The sequence below is a fragment of the Armigeres subalbatus genome, chromosome 3 (assembly GCF_024139115.2).
Source record: "Armigeres subalbatus isolate Guangzhou_Male chromosome 3, GZ_Asu_2, whole genome shotgun sequence".
NCBI classification, from domain to species: domain Eukaryota; kingdom Metazoa; phylum Arthropoda; class Insecta; order Diptera; family Culicidae; genus Armigeres; species Armigeres subalbatus.
In genome coordinates, this window is record NC_085141.1 from 346,488,881 (window position 1) to 346,510,695 (window position 21,815).

At 45.5% G+C, this 21,815-nt stretch overlaps 2 protein-coding genes across 2 annotated transcripts; both read right to left on the reverse strand.

The window, feature by feature from the left end:
• Window positions 1-4,395: 4,395 nt before the first annotated feature.
• Window positions 4,396-7,794, reverse strand: LOC134222792 (uncharacterized). Its single transcript, XM_062701946.1, has one exon. It carries the CDS (start codon window positions 7,792-7,794, stop codon window positions 4,396-4,398), a length of 3,399 nt encoding a protein of 1,132 aa, XP_062557930.1.
• A 167-nt stretch (window positions 7,795-7,961) lies between these two features.
• On the reverse strand, window positions 7,962-9,479 carry LOC134222793 (uncharacterized). The gene has a single exon (XM_062701947.1). It carries the CDS (start codon window positions 9,477-9,479, stop codon window positions 7,962-7,964), a length of 1,518 nt encoding a protein of 505 aa, XP_062557931.1.
• Window positions 9,480-21,815: the final 12,336 nt, after the last annotated feature.

The window sequence follows — 21,815 nt, forward strand, 5'->3', positions numbered from 1 at the left end:
TTACAAGGGTTAAAGGCCATCAAAAATCTGCGCGACAGACACCTCGAGCATCCACACTATGCTCGAAGGCGAACAGGGATGGGCTCCTCCCGACCTGCTAAAAATGTGCCTCCTTGATAAACCGGGTCCCTTATCCTCCTTGCCTCGATCCCCCCGGGACCACGGGATGCTGCGACTAATTCCGGGGGGGGGGGGGCTGTGCTCATGCACTTCTTCTAAAATTACGGCCCCTAGCTTAGGCTAGTTCGCCGACTGGCTTGCTGAGATCCACTTCTACGTTGTCTCGATCCCTCGGCGGTCGTGCCGCAAATTTCCTCACTCGAATCCTCCTGACTTCCCCCGGCGTCGAAGGTGGTCCACCAGTTCCGGTGAAGGAAACTTCCGCACTGATGGTGCCCCGACTACCGGCGGCTATCGCAGGGGACGCTTTCGCGCATTGCGCCGTCTTTGTCTTCGGGTTGCAGAGGTGGTCCGACAGTTCCGGTCGTGTATGTGTGTGTATGTGTGTGTATGTGTGCACAAAAGCTAAGAAAAACATTAGACAACTTTTCTTATAGCAATCCTTAGCCGATTTTCTCGCAACAAGTTTTATTCGATAGAAGGCAACGCCTAGTTGATCGCGTTTGAAAGTTATTACGAAAATGGTACATTAAGCCGAGCCATATAAGCGACATATAAGGTTGGTGTCTTGACTAAATGCGAGAAAGGCAGTATCACTATTCGGTGAACTAAGTTGGTTTTTTTTCTTTGAGGTCGTTCAACAATGATGTCACAGGTTTTAGGAGAGGAGGGGTTTGTAAGATTTTGTGACACTGCATATACAAGGTATACAGAAAAGCGTGACAGAGGAGGGGGGGGTCTAGAAATCTAAAAAAATAGTGGACGTCATATTTGAATCATCCCTTTATTTGTGTGTTTTTTAAGTTTAACATCAAGTTCAACACAAATGTATTCAATATGAAGAGAGCATAAACCATATTTAAAATCGGAACATTGATCTTCAGCTACGCGTGAAGATCAAATTGCTTATTCCAGGGATTTCTTGAATGACCAAGAACATATGCTGTGAGGGCATTCTGTTATTCGTACTACAGAGAGCATGTACCTTATTTGAAACCGGAGAATTGATCATCAGCTACGCGTGTAGATCGAAAGGCCTTACTCCAGGGATTTCTTGGATGACCAAGAACATAAGCAGTGAACGCATTCTGTTCTTTGTGCTACAGAGAGCATGTACCATATTTGAAACCGGAAAAGTGATCTTCAGTTACGCGTGTAGATCGAAAGGCCTTACTCCAGGGATTTCTTGGATGACCAAGAACATATGCAGTGAACGCATTATGTTCTTTGTACTACAGAGAGCATGTACCATATTTGAAACCGGAAATTTGATCTTCAGTTACGCGTGTAGATCGGAAGGCCTTACTCCAGGGATTTCTTGGATGACCAAGAACATATACAGTGAACGCATTCTGTTCTTTGTACTACAGAGAGCATGTACCATATTTGAAACCGGAAAATTGATCTTCAGTTACTCGTGTAGATCGAAAGGCCTTACTCCAGGGATTTCTTGGATGAACAAGAACATATACAGTGAACGCATTCTGTTCTTTGTACTACAGAGAGCATGTACCCTATTTGAAACCGGAAAAGTGATCTTCAGTTACGCGTGTAGATCAAAAGGCCTTACTCCAGGGATTTCTTGGATGACCAAGAACATGTGCAGTGAACGCGTTCTGTTCTTTGTACTACAGAGAGCATGTACCATATTTGAAACCGGAAAATTGATCTTCAGTTACACGTGTAGATCGAAAGGCCTTACTCCAGGGATTTCTTGGATGACCAAGAACATATGCAGTGAACGCATTCTGTTCTTTGTACTACAGAGAGCATGTACCATATTTGAAACCGGAAAATTGATCTTCAGTTACGCGTGTAGATCGAAAGGCCTTACTTCAGGGATTTCTTGGATGACCAAGAACATATGCAGTGAACGCATTCTGTTCTTTGTACTACAGAGAGCATGTACCATATTTGAAACCGGAAAATTGATCTTCAGTTACACGTGTAGATCGAAAGGCCTTACTCCAGGGATTTCTTGGATGACCAAGAACATATGCAGTAAACGCATTCTGTTCTTTGTACTACAGAGAGCATGTACCATATTTGAAACCGGAAAATTGATCTTCAGTTACGCGTGTAGATCGAAAGGCCTTACTTCAGGGATTTCTTGGATGACCAAGAACATATGCAGTGAACGCATTCTGTTCTTTGTACTACAGAGAGCATGTACCATATTTGAAACCGGAAAATTGATCTTCAGTTACGCGTGTAGATCGGAAGGCCTTACTCCAGGGATTTCTTGGATGGCCAAGAACATATGCAGTGAACGCATTCTGTTCTTTGTACTACAGAGAGCATGTACCATATTTGAAACCGGAAAATTGATCTTCAGTTACGCGTGTAGATAGAAAGGCCTTACTCCAGGGATTTCTTGGATGACCAAGAACATATGCAGTGAACGCATTATGTTCTTTGTACTACAGAGAGCATGTACCATATTTGAAACCGGAAAATTGATCTTCAGTTACGCGTGTAGATCTAGGGGCCTTCCGCAAGAGATTTATTGGATGGCCAAGAACATATGCAGTGAACGCATTCTGTTCTTTGTACTACAGAGAGTGATCGAGCCGCCAGGCTCGAGAATGCCGGAAATCGGAGGAGTTTGCTATCCGTTCCTCAGAACGGCACACAGAAACCAACAGTCTCAGAAATAGCACTAAAAACAACACTATTTAACTTTCTTCTGCCCCACAGAAGGAAGATTTTGCACAGTCCGTTTCACTTCACTATGTCGTGATCTTCACGATACCTTTACCCTGTCCAGCTGGTCTGTGAATTCCACTCACTCACGACGAACCGTACCGATGTACCGACGTTTCATTAAGTCATGCCCTCCAACGTAATCAGAATCGATTTCGGATACCAATAGAAATCGATTTGGTTTCACAAAATAGATACAACTGCACACCTTTATTGAATGGTCGACCGAACGAACGTGGTTGGAAACGCACAACACAAAACGACCGTACTACATCTGCACGCTACCGGTGTTTATTTTAACTGATTTCATTTGCATGTGATGATGATTCTAGAGCGCGCTGAGAGAATTTCAATTCAGCGAGAACTTATGCTATGCCTTAGACTAGTTCATTTGTTTGTTTTCAGCGAATTCAGACTTACGATTAGATTATATACAATATTTACAGCAAATTATTTTTTAAATATTCATTTATGATCGTTTGTGACCGATCATTCCGGCCACCTTGAAACATAAAGTTTCAAATTTTCAAACAAAAGATGGATCGTCCTATGACTCTCTCTCTCTTTCGTAACTCGCTTGTGAGGTCCGATTAATCGAAAATAGTGAATGGTGCATCTCTTCAATGGGCGGTTCATCAGCTCAATCCATGGGAGGCGATAGTAAATTGATGTCGACGGCGAACATTGATGATCGAATTCTGGAACTATAAAGGATCCGGTAGATCGAACAGATTACCTTACGATTATTGGAGCGTCAATCACCTGATTGCGCTTCGTTTGCGCATTGAGCAGTTTCGGACTGCTCGTCCGATCTTTGTAGCTTCCGGAAAATGGTGCGATGATGCCGTAGAATAGATTGGATGAACGAGAGATGTAGACATGATGAGGCAACAGATGGAATACAGGATTATCTATGAACGAGAGAAGACCCGGTAGATCGAACTGACTCGGATAGAAATGAAGGAACGCTAATCACCTGATTGCGCCTTAAATGCGCGTTGAGCCAGATTCGGTCTGCTCTACCGGTCTTTGAAGGGCCAGGAACTGCTGTTTATTTCATGGGAAGGGTGAGGAATGTCCTGTGAACAAAAAAAGACCCGGTAGATCGAACTGACTCGGTTAAAGTTGATGGAACGCTAATCACCTGATTGCGCTCTATTTGCGCGTTGAGTCAGATTCGGTCTGCTCTACCGGTCTTTGTAGATTCAGGAACCGCTGATTATTTCGTGAAATAGACGAAGAAAAACCTATGGACAAAAAGGATCCGGTAGATCGAACTGACTCGGTTAAAGTTGATGGAACGCTAATCACCTGATTGCGCTCTATTTGCGCGTTGAGTCAGATTCGGTCTGCTCTACCGGTCTTTGTAGATTCAGGAACTACTGCTACCTTCGTGGTTTGCAATGGGCAGAATTGCGATCTTCGCAACTGGCCTCACGACGGTATCAGCCTCAGCGGTCTTTAGCGTGACAACGCGAACGATTCCATCCTTCCCTGGATGAAGTTTTGTTATTCTCCCGAGCGGCCATTGCATAGGAGGTGCGTTCTCATTCTTGACGATGACGATTTGATTTAACTGGACCAGGACCGGTGACTTGCAACCCTTTGTTGCTCGTGACTGAAGTTGAGCAAGGTACTCCGGATACCACCGAGCCCAAATGTTTTGGAACAACTTTTGAGTGAGCTTCCAGTGGTCAAGACGGTTGTCTGGAGTGTTGATGTAGCTTGGCTCCGGAACAGTTTGCAAATTGGAGCCAACCAAAAATGGCCAGGTGTCAGTACATCCAGGCCATCAGGGTCTGACGGAATTGGAGTCAATGGCCTTGAGTTTAAACACATTTCTATCTGGGCCAATAGAGTGATCATATCCTCGTAACACAGATTAGTGTTACCGACTTCACGAAGAAGGTGATGCTTTGCAGACTTGACCGCAGCTTCCCATAAGCCCCCAAAGTGTGCGGCGCGGGGTGGGATGAATTTCCACTGAATTTGATTTTCGGCGCACCAGGTTTGAATTTGGTTTCGGTCGTCATGGTTGGATTTTAGCATCTCATATATTCGATGGAGGACGTTGGATGCTCCTTTGAATGCGGTTCCATTGTCCGAGTGAAGCTCCCTAACAAGACCGCGGCGAGCGACGAACCGGCGGAGAGCCGATAGAAAGGCCTGCGTGGATAGATCAGTGATCAACTCAATGTGAACAGCCTTTGTAGCAAAACAAACGAATATGCCAATATATGCCTTGTTTGGCCCTCGATTCCGCACCGGTGATTTGACGTAAATTGGCCCACAGTAGTCTATTCCTGAGATAGCGAATGGCCGTGCCGGGGTGACACGAGACTTGGGAAGATCTGCAGTGCTCTGCTGGATCAAGGCCGGCTTGTTTCGAAAACATTTCACGCAGCGGTGATACGTATGGCGAAGAAGATTCCTCCCACCGATTACCCAGTACTTCTGGCGCATTGTAGCCATCATTAATTGTGGCCCGGCATGTAATAAAACCTTGTGGTAATGTTCGGCAAGTAATAGTGACAGTGGATGCTTTGCAGATAAGATGACTGGATGCTTTATGTTCTCCGGAATCTCAGCATTCGAAAGGCGTCCGCCTACACGGAGGATTCCATTATCATCGAGGAGAGGCTTCAAAAACTTGAGTGGGGACGATTTTATGGTTTGGTCGTTGGATGATAACTCTTCCGAGTAGAGCTGTGCCTGGGCAAGGCGAGCAAGTGTACAATCAGCGGCTTCTAGATCAGTCGTCAGGAGCACGTTGGTGGTCGTTTTTGTTATTCCTTGTATTTTTGCACGCAGGGCATCGATGTACTTCAAGCAATACGCTACAACACGACGGAGTTTGGTGTAGCTTGAAAAACGTGCAAACAATTGATCTGCTAATTGATCATTGGGAGCAATGGATGTGGTGAGTGTAACCGTACGGGCTTCTTGCGTGGTGAATTCTGTTTGGGGTACATCTAGACCAGGTGAAGGCCAACGGCTGGGAAATTCTGATAACCATGGAGGACCGCTCCACCATCTGGCCTGATTGCTGAGGTCCGTAGGCAGCATGCCACGGGAAAGTTCATCAGCCGGGTTTTCATTTCCTGGAACGTGCCTCCAAAGGGAAATTTCGGTGGCAGATTGTATGGTGGAGACACGATTCGCAACGAATGTTTTCCACCGGCTTGGTGGAGATTGTAACCATTGAATCACCGTGGTTGAGTCTGTCCAGAAGAAGACGTGACTAGGCGTTTTGATCGATTGTTCAACTTTCCGATACAACTTGGTGGACAATACGGCAGCACAAAGCTCAAGTCGTGCTGTAGTGTGCTTCGTGGCGAGAGGAGCAACCCTTGATTTTGATGTTAAAAGACTAACCCTGACGTGATCGGTATCCAGTGTGCGGACATAACAGCAAGCTCCGTAGGCGACGTCCGAAGCATCAGAGAAAAAATGCAGCTGTACCACAGAAACGCCAGGAGAAGATACAAAGCGTGGAATCTTAATTTCGGCCAGAATGGAAAGCGTAGCATGGAACTGCTTCCATTCCTTTTGCAGCCTTTCAGGCAACGGACGATCCCACTCATAGGGAGAGTTATCTTCGTTCTTGAGTTTCCACAAGCGCTGCATAAATATCTTCGCTGTGGCTATTACGGGACCAACGAGGCCTAACGGATCAAAAATCTTAGCGATGTATGATATCACCTTTCTCTTCGTGAGAACAGACGCTGGTAGCGGAAGGTCAACGTTGAATCTAAGGATATCGTTCTTCGTATCCCATACCAATCCAAGGGTCGTTACGGATTGATCGTCTTGAAGTTCGTGGACGGGCTTGATAGCACGGTCTTCAGGTGAAACATCGGCTAATGCTTCCGGAACGTTCGAAGCCCACTTCTTCAGCGAGAAACCGGCCGACTCGAGCATGGTGGATATCTGACGACGCTTTTCTACAGCAGAGGCCAGATTGTCTTCTCCAGTAAGTAGATCGTCCACATAAAAATCTTCGACGACTGCTTCTACGGCTTTCGGGGAGCTTTCTCCTTCGTCTCTTGCTAATTGTTGTAAAGTGCGCGTTGCCAAGAAGGGTGCCGAAGCCGTTCCATACGTAACTGTAAGAAGTTCGTAGGTATCGAGAGGGTCCGACGGCTGTCGGCGGAATAGTATACGTAGGAAGCGTTGATCAACAGGAGAATGTAGTATTTGACGATACATTTTCTCGACGTCAGCGACAATGGCAATAGCGTGGAAGCGAAAGCGGATAATGATGGAGTCGAGATTCTGTTGAACGACTGGTCCAACGAGCAGTGTATCGTTGAGCGACATTCCGGAGGAGGTCTTACAGGAGGCGTCGAATACCACTCGAAGCTTCGTGGTGGTGCTACTCTCTTTGACTACCGGATGGTGTGGAAGGTAACAATGTGGAGAATCGTCGTCGACAAAATCTAGCTTGCGCATGTGTCCCAGGCGGAGGTATTCCTCGATGAAATTATGGTAGGAGCTCTTCAAGGCGGTATCTCGTTCAAGGCGTCGCTCAAGGCTGTAGAAGCGACGGGTGGCGATTTGTCGAGATTGGCCAAGGGTGACTTGCGGATTGTCGGACCGGGGAAGGCGAACGACGTACCTTCCGTCATGAGTTCGAGTGGTGGTGGTTGCGTAAAACTCCTCGCATTGCTTCTCTTCTTCCGAGTATATCGGGCTTTGATCGACTGCTTCAAGTTCCCAGAAACGTTGAAGCGATGACTCCAGAGAACGGTCGACGGTCGAGAGATAACAAACTGGCGGTGCTACTGTGGGATTGGTGGTTGTTTTGCCCGAAACTGTCCATCCGAAACGTGTGTCGACTAGCAGCGGAAGACCGTCACCGATGGATAAGCGACTACCGGTGTGGATTTCGTGGTAGCACTCTCCGCCAATTATGATGTCGATCATGCTCGGAATGTTGAAGTGTGGGTCGGCTAATGGAACGTTTGGCATGTTCCACGCCGCTGTGTTTATAAGAACTGTCGGGAGAGAAGCAGTGGGTTTTCTCATGACGAGAAATTCGAGTGTGGTGGAAAAGCTGCTTGTTTTGGATTCAATTGTGGCAGTGATTTGACGTTTCACCTTTTTGACGGATTCCCCAAGTCCGGCGACGGTTACATCTACGCTAGTTCGGCGGATGCCGAGATCGTTTGCCAACTTTTCGTAATAAAATTGGACATCGATGCGGAGTCCAAAAGCGCTCGAACCGGAAATCTTCTGCCGTTATAGTCGACAATGAAAAGCGAAACCGTTTCCAATAAGACTGTGCTGTGCTTCGATTGGATAGCCATGCTGACTTCCGGTGGATGCGCAGATCCAGAGGTACCAGCAATCACTGGTGTGGATAGGTTAGGTTGCTGTGCAGAAATAGTCGACGTTTCGATAGGAGTGGTGGTCGAATTTGAGACTGCTACGTTCTCGTGCAGCATAGTATGATGCCTGGCCTGACAAGTTCGGCAACTGAATCTAGATCTGCAAACTCGTGCTTGATGGCCAAGCCGAAAACAGTTCCGACACAAGCTCCGCTGGACTACGAACTCTCGTCGTTGGGATATGGACAGCTCATTAAAGGTCGGACACTGATGTAACTGGTGGTTTTGGCTGCATGCAGGGCATAGTTGAACATTTGATATAACTTCAGCGGTGGCTGGGTTTGCCACGGATTTGAACGCAGGAGTTTTCTTGGTTGAAGGTCCGGCCACCTTGATGCTAGTCGACAGAGATCGTTGCTGTAAGTCACTGGCTACCGACTTCAGCATACGAATGTGCTGCGAGAGAAAGTCGATCAGTTCGTCGTACCTCACTTCGTCTTTCTGGCGAGTCTCGTGCTCCCAGGCACGAAGCGTTGAGGCATCTAGCTTCTTAGAAAGAATGAAGATAAGTGGAGTATCCCAGTGGATTACAGGCTCCCCCAGCTTGGCCAGAGCCTTCACACGACGCTGAAACTCGTCTACTAATGTGTTGAGATCGGCGGCGGATTCCTTGTTCATTACTGGTAGATCGAACAAGCCTCGAAACAGTTCTTTTTTTAGGAACCGCTTGTTGTCATACCGCTTTAACAACGCATCCCACGTCGATGCATAGTTGTCCGCTTGAATATCCACGCTTTCAAATGGTTTCTTGGCCTCTTCTTCAAGCGACTGCAAAAGGTAGTGAAGTTTGTTTACAGTCGGTATATCGTCGTTGCTGTGGATCATCGAAATGAAGTTGTCCCTAAATGATATCCATCTTGATTCATCGCCACTGAACTTAGGAAGGTCTATCTTCGGTAGCCGATGATGGAAGCTAGCAGCAGATTGCTGACCGAAGCTGCCGATCATCGTTGAACTCATCATCGGTTGATTGCTTTTCTGCTTCGAAAGAAGGAATCCCTTGAGCACACAGTATCTATTTTCGAAAGCAGTCCGCACCTCAATGTGCTCCTCAAAATGGTCGCTGTCAATCATCTCCATTTCGCCCTGGGCATGATGAAACTCCTTGTTAATCTTGTCGAGGGATTCAAGGCGGACGGACACTTGATTGGCATCCCGCTCATGGTTGTACTCCGCAACAAACTTTTCCACCACATCTCTAATCGCTAGCACACGCTTGAGCTTCAAAATGCTTTGATCCAGCTTCTTCTGATCTTTGGAAGGCATCTCACTCACCACTCGAACTTCTCGCGATGAACGGAAAACGACACAATCGAAACGAAAACTCCTTCCCGACGCGGTGTGCCGTTTCTACGCGAACCGAACGTGAGTAGAACAAGATCGAACGAATAGCTCCTTCCCGTCGCGATGCACTACTCAAAACGCGATAAACGACGGAGGTACCAAGCAATCGATCGATAATCTCCTTCCCGTCTCGTCGTGATACCCCTACACGAACGCGAACGACCGAAAAGGACACGATAAAATCGGTACGAAAAATCCTTCCCGTCGCGTCGTATCCTTTTTATCGATAACCGTGTCCGCTAGAACGCCACCAATTTCGAATAATGTCTAATTTATTAGTTCCATCAGTTTGATGTGCCAATAGTTGTGTGCTACACTGTAGGCCCAAAGGCAATCAATCACGGCAAATAAAATGCCAGGAGCCACTACAACAGGTCGAAATTCTCAAAAATGCCTTGATTAAAATGCTGCAATCGACAGTTCCACTGAATCGATGCTTCGCGATGCGCGATATGCGATACTTCCAATTAGCATGCAATTATGCCGCCATTCCTTGCCTCCGTAATCGGCGCGAAATGTAGGCACGGCCCGTGCAACAATGGCCAAATATCTCCACAAAGAGTCAAATGAAATAAACGGCCTACCTTTGTGTGGTCACCTGCTTTGACCACTTACCGCGATGGCGCCAACTTGCTTCTGTCGCTGATTCCTGGTTTGATGTTGTCCTCCTATCTGGCTCGAAGGACCAATGATCGAGCCGCCAGGCTCGAGAATGCCGGAAATCGGAGGAGTTTGCTATCCGTTCCTCAGAACGGCACACAGAAACCAACAGTCTCAGAAATAGCACTGAAAACAACACTATTTAACTTTCTTCTGCCCCACAGAAGGAAGATTTTGCACAGTCCGTTTCACTTCACTATGTCGTGATCTTCACGATACCTTTACCCTGTCCAGCTGGTCTGTGAATTCCACTCACTCACGACGAACCGTACCGATGTACCGACGTTTCATTAAGTCATGCCCTCCAACGTAATCAGAATCGATTTCGGATACCAATAGAAATCGATTTGGTTTCACAAAATAGATACAACTGCACACCTTTATTGAATGGTCGACCGAACGAACGTGGTTGGAAACGCACAACACAAAACGACCGTACTACATCTGCACGCTACCGGTGTTTATTTTTAACTGATTTCATTTGCATGTGATGATGATTCTAGAGCGCGCTGAGAGAATTTCAATTCAGCGAGAACTTATGCTATGCCTTAGACTAGTTCATTTGTTTGTTTTCAGCGAATTCAGACTTACGATTAGATTATATACAATATTTACAGCAAATTATTTTTTAAATATTCATTTATGATCGTTTGTGACCGATCAGAGAGCATGTACCATATTTGAAACCGGAAAATTGATCTTCAGTTACGCGTGTAGATCGAAAGGCCTTACTCCAGGGATTTCTTGGATGACCAAGAACATATGCAGTGAACGCATTCTGTTCTTTGTACTACAGAGAGCATGTACCATATTTGAAACCGGAAAATTGTTCATCTACGTATTCTTTCTCTGTCCCACAAGGAGCATGTACCATACTTAAAACAGGACTGCAAATCTTTGTTCCTGAGCTCAAGCCATTTCTTGGATAACTGGACGACTTATCTGTGACTTTATGCAGAATAACGTTCGTTTCGGTCAATTTTGAAAGTCAAACTTAAAAGTTTATTTCGGTTCCAGTTAACAAAAATTTCCTATTGCAATCCCATTTCGACCGCATAAAATGGTTTCGATTGTGCTGCCATTCAGTTAAATGCCTCAGTCTGTCAAACAACTAACACACATGCTTAACATGTACGTGGGTAGTGCTGCCAACTGATTTCTGTTATGAAATTATTTCTCCTGTTTCAAACTTTTGGAATAGTGGAAAAATTTAGTGTGAATGACGAGTGTGTATGAAAAATATTTATTTGGAAGACTTTTCTTTTATTACACTAGCGGAAAATAATTGAAAAACCCACTTTTATTGACTGCATGATGTATTATCACATGTGTAACATAAGATTATTTCAGTTCAAACTGCCAGTTTGGCAACGCGTTTTCGACTATAAACAAGGCGACGAAGAAAATAAATTTCAAACGCTCTAAAGTTTGAAAAAACAGATCATTTGAACGCCTTCCGGTAGTTATTTTTCAATTATTTTTCACTTGAGCAATAAACATTGCTTTTATTTAGTGCGCCGTGAGAAATTTATGTGAAAAAGTGCGGTGAAAAGCAGTGAATTAAGTTGATTTTGGTGACGGTGTTGCGCGTCTTCTACAGCAGTGAACGAACTGGATTTTCCTTCGTCGCACGGGTAACGTAGGAAATTGTGAAAAAGTCACTGCCGCAAAGTTAAATTTATCTGTATTTCAAGTAAGTAACACCGGAATGTAATTTAAATGAATGCAGATCGTAGTGTACACTTTTTTCTATCTCGCCAGATGGTTAGTTCATTACCGTGGATAATCAAATCTCGGACACACTCAAACTTCGGACGCTTGAATTTGCATGGGAAATTTTTTGAAATATTTCATCGAAATGTTTCGTCAAGCTAGATCGGAAGGACTTATAGTTTTAGCTTGTTTTAGTAAGGCATGTTAGAACAATGCGACGGCATGATTAAAAGATAGTCTGAGCTGTGTAGTGAGAATTGTTTTCAATAATTCTTCCCGGTACTGAGTAATCAGGTGTCCGAAATTTGATTCTTTGTGTCCGAATTATGAATCCAACCCTGCTGGTATCCGAGGTTTGAATCAAACAGTATCCGGACATTTTCATAAACTGCAAACATTCTTCGCAATATCTTGCACATATTAACTGCGAAGTTCAAAGATGAATACTGTTCTTAGTGATTGCAATGGTGATTTAAATGGTGTGATTTAAAATTTGAGTAAACTGGTTGATTCTATATCAGAAAGTGCTTAAGCGTCCGAAGTTTGATTTTGCACGGTATTTTAGTTTACGATTCGCGAGTATTTAGTGATTTAGAATTTGATATGACGAATGCTAGCGCCATGGACGAATTAGCGCATAACCCTACCGACTCCAATCTCGTATAGAAAAGCAACGATCCCACGCAGAGATCGTTGACTACCATAAGAATCCAACTATATGTGATGTCATATAGGTACGCAAAAGATATTTTAGTTACCAGATAAAGATTGTCGCTTCGGTTCCCTTTGTTCTGCTGTCCGAAACATGTGTGGTACCTAACTGTCAAATCGTATGTATTTTTCCTCCATTGACATTTAGATCCCCTATCCTCGCCAGCAAAAGATGTTCCGGACAGCGACGACAGCGACAATGTTTATCTTGTAACTAAAATATCTTTTGGTACGCAGGATGCAGATCCGCTTTGGGAACTGTCTGCGTCATCGTTCTAGTGTTTTCTCGGCATTGGGGTTTTCTGTCTTAAAATTAAGCTCACCTTAGTTGACAATCAAAATCAACAAAGACAAACATATAATTCAACTCATTTACCCACAAGGATTAAAACGCTTAATCATCCGGAAAACCTCAATGCTATCATTGGATCTTTCTTTGATTTGTCATTGAAAAGATCAAGTGTAATTTACCTATTTGGATACGTTTATTTGAAGGCCTTGACACAATTTGTTGTACATATTTTCTTTAGTGTTGATCAAACACTTTTAAACTGGAATTTACTACTAGTATTCCCTGCATCGAATCTCGGACTCGGAACATCCTTCATGCCATTGCCCGGATTTTTTTAGAAGGAGATTGTAGTTCTTCAACAGGGGGCTGATAGAACCCTCTGAAGTTTGGAGAACAAGCCCCAATACTGTAGTATGATTCATCAGAACCATAATACCGTATTGAGAAAATGCTGGTAGTCAAGGTGATGCGATTGCTCTACATCCGCGGTTCACAACCTTTATCTTGAGAGATACCCCTTTTAACTTTTGCATTAATCAAGGTACTCCCTATTTGTTATAGCTCTCCATTATTCACATGGTTTCTATCCAAAAAGTAATTTGAAATTTTCGTCATTCCGTCTCTTGAAAAGAGGATATCGAGCCTCTTGAAAGGAGGATTTCGAGTCTCTTGAAAGAAGGCTCCTGAAACTTTTGTAAGGAGGCCTCTGAGTTACTTGAAAGGTGGCTTTCGATCCTCATGAAAAGAGACTTCCGAGCCTCTTGAAAGGAGGCTTCCGAGCCTCTTGAAGGAGGCTTCCGAGCCTCTTGAAAGGAGGCTTCCGAGCCTCTTGAAAGGAGGCTTCCGAGCCTCTTGAAAGGAGGCTTCGAGGCCTCTAGAAAGGAGGCTCTGAGCCTCTTGAAGGAGGCTTCCGAGCCTCTTGAAAGGAGGCTTCTGAGCCTCTTGAAAGGAGGCCTGAGCCTCTTGAAAGGAGGCTTCCTGAGCCTCTTGAAAGGAGGCTTCTGAGCCTCTTGAAAGGAGGCTTCTGAGCCTCTTGAAAGGAGGCTTCCAGGCCTCTTGAAAGGAGGCTTCTGAGCCTCTTGAAGGAGGCTTGAGCCTCTTGAAAGGAGGCTTCCAGGCCTCTTGAAAGGAGGCTTCCAGGCCTCTTGAAAGGGAGGCTTCCGAGCCTCTTGAAAGGAGGCTTGAGCCTCTTGAAAGGAGGCTTCCAGGCCTCTTGAAAGGAGGCTTGAGCCTCTTGAAAGGAGGCTTCCAGGCCTCTTGAAAGGAGGCTTGAGCCTCTTGAAAGGAGGCTTCCTGAGCCTCTTGAAAGGAGGCTTCCTGAGGCCTCTTGAAAGGAGGCTTGAGGCCTCTTGAAAGGAGGCTTGAGCCTCTTGAAAGGAGGCTTCCAGGCCTCTTGAAAGGAGGCTTCTGAGCCTCTTGAAAGGAGGCCTGAGCCTCTTGAAGGAGGCTTCCTGAGCCTCTTGAAAGGAGTCTTCTGAGCCTCTTGAAAGGAGGCTTCCGAGGCCTCTTGAAAGAAGGCTTGAGCCTCTTGAAAGGAGGCTTCCAGCCTCTTGAAAGGAGGCTTCCTGAGCCTCTTGAAAGGAGGCTTCCGAGCCTCTTGAAAGGAGGCTTGAGCCTCTTGAAAGGAGGCTTCTGAGCCTCTTGAAAGGAGGCTTCTGAGGCCTCTTGAAAGGAGGCTTCCAGGCCTCTTGAAAGGAGGCTTCCTGAGGCCTCTTGAAGGAGGCTTCCGAGCCTCTTGAAAGGAGGCTGGAGCCTCTTGAAAGGAGGCTTGAGCCTCTTGAAAGGAGGCTTCTGAGCCTCTTGAAAGGAGGCTTCTGAGCCTCTTGAAAGGAGGCTTCTGAGCCTCTTGAAAGGAGGCTTCCGGGCCTCTTGAAAGGAGGCTTCCTGAGCCTCTTGAAGGAGGCTGAGCCTCTTGAAGGAGGCTGAGCCTCTTGAAAGGAGGCTTCCGAGCCTCTTGAAAGGAGGCTTCCGAGCCTCTTGAAAGGAGGCTTGAGCCTCTTGAAAGGAGGCTTCCAGCCTCTTGAAGAGGCTTCCAAGCCTCTTGAAAGGAGGCTTCCGGGCCGCTTGAAAGGAGGCTTCCGAGCCGCTTGAAAGGAGGCTTCCAGGCCTCTTGAAAGGAGGCTTCCGAGCCTCTTGGAAGGAGGCTTCCGAGCCTCTTGGAAGGAGGCTTCCGGGCCTCTTGAAGGAGGCTTCCAGGCCTCTTGAAAGGAGGCTTCTGAGCCTCTTGAAAGGAGGCTTCTGAGCCTCTTGGAAGGAGGCTTCCTGAGCCTCTTGAAGGAGGCTCTGAGGCCTCTTGAAAGGAGGCTTCTGAGCCTCTTGAAGGAGGCTTCCAGGCCTCTTGAAAGGAGGCTTCCTGAGCCTCTTGAAAGGAGGCTTCCGAGCCTCTTGAAAGGAGGCTTCCGAGCCTCTTGAAGGAGGCTTCCTGAGCCTCTTGAAAGGAGGCTTCCTGAGCCTCTTGAAAGGAGGCTTCTGGGCCTCTTGAAAGGAGGCTTGAGCCTCTTGAAAGGAGGCTTCCAGGCCTCTTGAAAGGAGGCTGAGCTCTTGAAAGGAGGCTTCCGGGCCTCTTGAAAGGAGGCTCTGAGCCTCTTGAAAGGAGGCTTCCGAGCCTCTTGAAAGGAGGCTTCCAGGCCTCTTGAAAGGAGGCTTCCAGGCCTCTTGAAAGGAGGCTTCCAGGCCTCTTGAAAGGAGGCTTCCAGGCCTCTTGAAAGGAGGTTTCCGAGCCTCTTGAAAGGAGGCTTCCGAGCCTCTTGAAAGGAGGCTTCCGAGCCTCTTGAAAGGAGGCTTCCGAGCCTCTTGAAAGGAAGCTTCCGAGCCTCTTGAAAGGAGGCTTCCGAGCCTCTTGAAAGGAGGCTTCCGAGCCTCTTGAAAGGAGGCTTCCGAGCCTCTTGAAAGGAGGCTTCCTAGCCTCTTGGAAGGAGGCTTGCGAGCCTCTTGAAAGGAGGCTCCCGGGCCTCTTGAAAGGAGGCTTCCGAGCCTCTTGAAAGGAGGCTTCCCGGCCTCTTGAAAGGAGGCTTCCGAGCCTCTTGAAAGGAGGCTTCCGAGCCTCTTGAAAGGAGGCTTCCGAGCCTCTTGAAAGGAGGCTTCCGAGCCTCTTGAAAGGAGGCTTCCGAGCCTCTTGAAAGGAGGCTTCCGAGCCTCTTGAAAGGAGGCTTCCGAGCCTTCCGAGCCTCTTGAAAGGATGAGGCTTCCGAATCTTTTGAAAGGAGGCTTCCGAGCCTCTTGAAAGGTTGTCCACTTGATGCTTTGACCTACAAACGGACCATAATGTCCACTGGGTGGTCCACTGGAAGATCCGGATCATCCGTAAAAATGGTCAATTCGTTATTTGCATCGTACAGCGACGGGATTTTTTTAGAATTATTTTCTGTCGAACCCTGAGTATGGAATTGATGCTTTGACTTTCAAACGGACCATTGTGTCCACTGGGTGGTCTCCTGGAAGATCCGGGACATCCGTAAAAATGCTCAATTCGTAAATTCCATCGTACAGCGATGCGACTTTTTGACGGACTTACGTCTATCTTTACTATACTGGGTGTCATTTAGATTTTTGGAAATCGAGAGCGTTACGCTGGAAGGGAAGATTTTGAACGTTACTAGCGCCTTAATCTTACGATGGAGTTTTAAGATTTATATATCAATCGACTCGGACACTCTCCACCATTTTGCCTATTTTATTGAAACTTAAGATTATTAACGATAAGCTATTGGAAATTTCAATTCTTGTCAAAGCCCGTAAAATTTCATATGTAACCAATCCCGTGTATTTCTAACACGGACATCAGAATGCGGTATGTCACGGTATGTTCGGGCCTACTGGAAGATTTTCTTTGTGTATAAAAGAAGCAGTGCATGCCGTGTGCGAGTCATTACAATTTGTGACAGCAACGCGTACTGACGTGCTTTTTGCTCGTGCATTTTTTTGCATTCGTTCGTTCGTTCGCTGTGTTTACCTACACAGCGACAGCATGCAGTCACCAGCGGTAGAACTGCCGGTGGGTCTGCGAATATGCATAAAAGAAGTGGGCGCATTTTTTTGTCATTCTGTGCTTGATGATGGTCGGATGCAGTAGTGTCGGTTGCGATGGATGAAAAGATATTTTAGTTACTAGATAAAGATTGTCGCTGTCGTCGCTGTCCGGAACATCTTTTGCTGGCGAGGATAGGGGAGCTAAATGTCAAAGAAGGAAAATCCATACGATTTGACAGGTATGTACCACACATGTTTCGGACAGCAGAACAAAGGGAACAGTAGCGACAATCTTTATCTAGTAACTAAAATATCTTTTGATGGATGCAATCACCCATCACGTCGCTCGGAGTTACGACTATAGGCCGATGATGGCTGAGGCAGCGAGGGCAGCGGTGGTTGATGAAGAAGAATAAAATGAGAGATTTGGTCTACTTATCCAGGTGATTGGTTTCATAATCCACATGATCCCGGGATGGGTACGAGTCATGTCATATGGCTGACCATATATTAAATTGTGCTTGGTACTAAACGACACGTACATTAAAGCAAATGAAATCAACTACACTGATGAAAAAAAAAAAATTTAAATTAATTACTTTCATTTATTTGCAGATGGCATTAGCAATTAAAGATGCACAATCAGCAATAGTGTCAATATCCATTTTAGATCAGAAAATTTCGCTGTATTACATGTAAATGTTTAAAAAAAACCGCAAAAAATAATGCTCAGAAGAATATTTAAATAAACTTTATCTTACTCATTGTTTTTCATTTTCTGAGAAATTGTATTATAAAACTTGACGTAGACTCGGAGTTTGGAATCAAAACATTAAATAATTTTTCGTTGATGAATTGGCAGTATCTCCTCTATTTTAGTAGGGTTACTGCTCCTTGACTTGTTTCTTATTGTTGTGTTTTTTCAGCAGTAAGCACGCATGTCCTGAAACAACGAAATTGGATCTGTATTGCTTTGTTTGGAAAACGGGACAGTTCCCCTAAAATAGCACATTTTTCCCAAGTCTGAAAATTTTATAAATAGAATTTTTAAACTTCAAAGACTATCATCAATAAGAAATCTATAAATGCTCTACATTTGCTTGAGTAAATGAGGGCTTAATAGTTAGAAACAAAGCAATTCTAATTATGTATTTAATAATTAGTTTTATTTCCTTAAGTTTTGAATGAACAAATTGCTAATAATTCTACTCAGCATGGAAATTGTCGTTTCCAATATCAATACCTATAATCAAACTCCATAGATCCAATAGTTAGAAGTTAAATGTAAATACGTTACGTTTATACAAGTCCTACGTCTATTCGCGGTTATGTTAAAAACATTACCCATTGCTCGTTTTTTAGAATTATTTTCTGCCGAACCCTGAGTATGGAATTAATGCTTTGACCCACATGCGGACTATTGTGTCCACTGGGTGGTCCCCTGGAAGATCCGGAACATCCGTAAAAATGGTCAATTCGTAAATTCCATCGTACAGCGACGGGATTTTTTTAGGATTATTTTCTGCCGAACCCTGAGTATGGGATTGATGCTTTGACCCACATACGGATCATTATATTCACTGGGTGGTCCCCTGGAAGATCCGGAACATCCGAGCCGGTGACAAGCGCGGTGTCATCATCATCAATAGACATAGCCCGCTGTCATCATTGAAACGCAGTATGAAAAAAAATGATAGCCCAGGACATCCTGGCTACGATCTGGCGATGGGCTAAACTACAGTGACTATAATAACAGTGTCGTCAAGTGTCAGAATTGGAACAGAATCGCCTGTCAGTTTCATACAAATCGACACGGTTGTTTCATAAGGGCCAATGTCGCAAACGTAAACAATGCCTTTTCCTGCAAATTCCTCAACAACTAGGACCGCTCCCAGCTATCAACCACATGGAACTGCTGGCGCTCCGCGCCTTCTGTCCAACGGAAGTGGAAAATACCGCCAGAAGTCTCTAATCTTTCCGAAATCTGCAGAAGAAGTCAATGTTTACGTTTGCGACTTTCGCCCTTTTGAAACAACAATGTTGAAATGCGCATTCCAACACCCAACCGGCGGATGTTAGATTTTCTAACAATTCTGTATAAGAATCTACCAATACCTGTATAAGAACTGGGCATATGCGAAAATGTTAGATTCTCATTGAAGTATTGTTTAAGAATCTAACAATTTTGTAAGCTTTTCTAACAATATTTGTATGATAGCTTACAAAATCTAACAATTTCGCATATGCCCAGTTCTTATACAGGTTTTGGTAGATTCTTTTACAGAATTGTTAGAAAATCTAACGACCGCCGGTTGGGTGAAACGAGCAGGAGACCTGTCAAACGTAACACTTGACGTTACTCTTCTTATTGAGATGAGTGACGTTTGGCGCACGCACACTAATGTGCGATTCGGCATGTGTAAACAAATGTTTGTTTTCCTTCTGCTCATAACCTCGAAATTTATAAATCATCACAATGATGGCAAAAGCGAGGGCAAAAGAGTTAAAAAATATATGGAAATTTACTCATTTTAACCCAAGCTTTGGTGAGTTGCACCATCTAGGAGTGTTTGTTTTCCTTTTATCGGCACTCACACATTCAGACGTGAGAATCTCAATAAGCCATTTTATAGAAAGCTCAAATGACAGGAGACCAAATACTAATATTTACATTTTACAAGGAACATTTGCGAAAATGAAATGAAATGATGATGATGATGACGAAATGATGATGGTTTACATGCAAATTTACCAAAACAAAGACCGAGCCCTCCACTCATAATTTCGATCAGCTGTTCGAATCTGTCTCATAAAATGGCTTATAGGACTCTAGGCTAAACAATAGGATGTCAGTAGCGTGGGAACATCCGTAAAAATAGTCATTCGTAAATTACATCGTGAAGCGACGCGATTTTTTTAGAACAATTTTCTGACAATCCCTGAGTATGGAATGGATGCTTTGACCCACATGCGGACCATTGTAGCCACTGGGTGGTCTGGAAGATCCGGCACATCCGTAAAAATGGTCAATTCGTAAATGGAAGATCTAGAACATCCGTCGAATTTGCATTCTTTGTAACAAATATTCATTCATTTCATTTATTTAGTTAACATCTAAACAGATAACACTGAATCAACAATTTGACGCCACAATGCACGGTTCGAGGCCGCATCTCTCCATCCTCGGATACGCCCCACGCTCGCCAAGTCGTTCTGCACCTGGTCTGCCCATCTAGCTCGCTGCGCTCCACGCCGTCTCGTACCTGCCGGATCGGAAGCGAACACCATCTTTGCAGGGTTGCTGTCCGGCATTCTTGCAACATGTCCTGCCCATCGTACCCTTCCGGCTTTAGCCACCTTCTGGATACTGGGTTCGCCGTAGAGTTGGGCGAGCTCATGGTTCATTCTTCGCCGCCACACACCGTCTTCTTGCACACCGCCAAAGATGGTCCTAAGCACCCGTCTCTCGAATACTCCGAGTGCTTGCAAGTCCTCCTCGAGCATTGTCCATGTTTCATGTCCGTAGAGGACTACCGGTCTTATTAACGTCTTGTACATGACACATTTGGTGCGGTGGCGAATCTTTTTCGACCGCAGTTTCTTCTGGAGCCCGTAGTAGGCCCGACTTCCACAGATGATGCGCCTTCGTATTTCACGACTAACGTTGTTGTCAGCCGTTAGCAAGGATCCGAGGTAGACGAATTCCTCGACCACCTCGAAGGTATCCCCGTCTATCGTAACACTGCTTCCCAGGCGGGCCCTGTCGCGCTCGGTTCCGCCCACAAGCATGTACTTTGTCTTTGACGCATTCACCACCAGTCCAACTTTTGTTGCTTCACGTTTCAGGCGGGTGTACAGTTCTGCCACCTTTGCAAATGTTCGGCCGACAATGTCCATGTCATCCGCGAAGCAAATAAATTGACTGGATCTGTTGAAAATCGTACCCCGGCTGTTACACCCGGCTCTCCGCATGACACCTTCTAGCGCAATGTTGAACAACAGGCACGAAAGTCCATCACCTTGTCTTAGTCCCCGGCGCGATTCGAACGAACTGGAGTGTTCGCCCGAAATCTTCACACAGTTTTGCACACCATCCACCGTTGCTTTGATCAGTCTGGTAAGCTTCCCAGGAAGCTGTTCTCGTCTATAATTTTCCATAGCTCTACGCGGTCTATACTGTCGTATGCCGCCTTGAAATCAACGAACAGATGGTGCGTTGGGACCTGGTATTCACGGCATTTTTGAAGGATTCGCCGTACAGTAAAGATCTGGTCCGTTGTCGAGCGGCCGTCAACGAAGCCGGCTTGATAACTTCACACGAACTCGTTCACTAATGGTGACAGACGACGGAAGATGATCTGGGATATCACTTTGTAGGCGGCATTAAGGATGGTGATCGCTCGAAAGTTCTCACACTCCAGTTTGTCGCCTTTCTTGTAGATGGGGCATATAACCCCTTCCTTCCACTCCTCCGGTAGCTGTTCGGTTTCCCAGATTCTGACTATCAGTTTGTGCAGGCAAGTGGCCAGCTTTTCCGGGCCCATCTTGATGAGCTCAGCTCCGATACCATCCTTACCAGCTGATTTATTGGTCTTTAGCTGTTGAATGGCATCCTTAACTTCCCTCAAGGTGGGGGCTGGTTGGCTTCCATCGTCCGCTGAACTGACGTAGTCATCTCCTCCGCTGCCTTGACTTTCACTGCCTGTACTCTCAGCGCCATTCAGATGTTCCTCGTAGTGCTGCTTCCACCTTTCGATCACCACACGTTCGTCCGTCAAGATGCTCCCATCCTTATCCCGGCACATTTCGGCTCGCGGCACGAAGCCTTTGCGGGATGCGTTGAGCTTCTGATAGAACTTGCGTGTATCTTGAGAACGGCACAGCTGTTCCATCTCCTCGCACTCCGCTTCTTC

What these genes read in the sequence shown, in the direction of transcription:
- LOC134222793 (XM_062701947.1), bottom strand. Translation starts at nt 9,479, where the DNA reads ATGCCTTCCAAAGATCAGAAGAAGCTGGATCAAAGCATTTTGAAGCTC.
- LOC134222792 (XM_062701946.1), bottom strand. Translation starts at nt 7,794, where the DNA reads ATGCCAAACGTTCCATTAGCCGACCCACACTTCAACATTCCGAGCATG.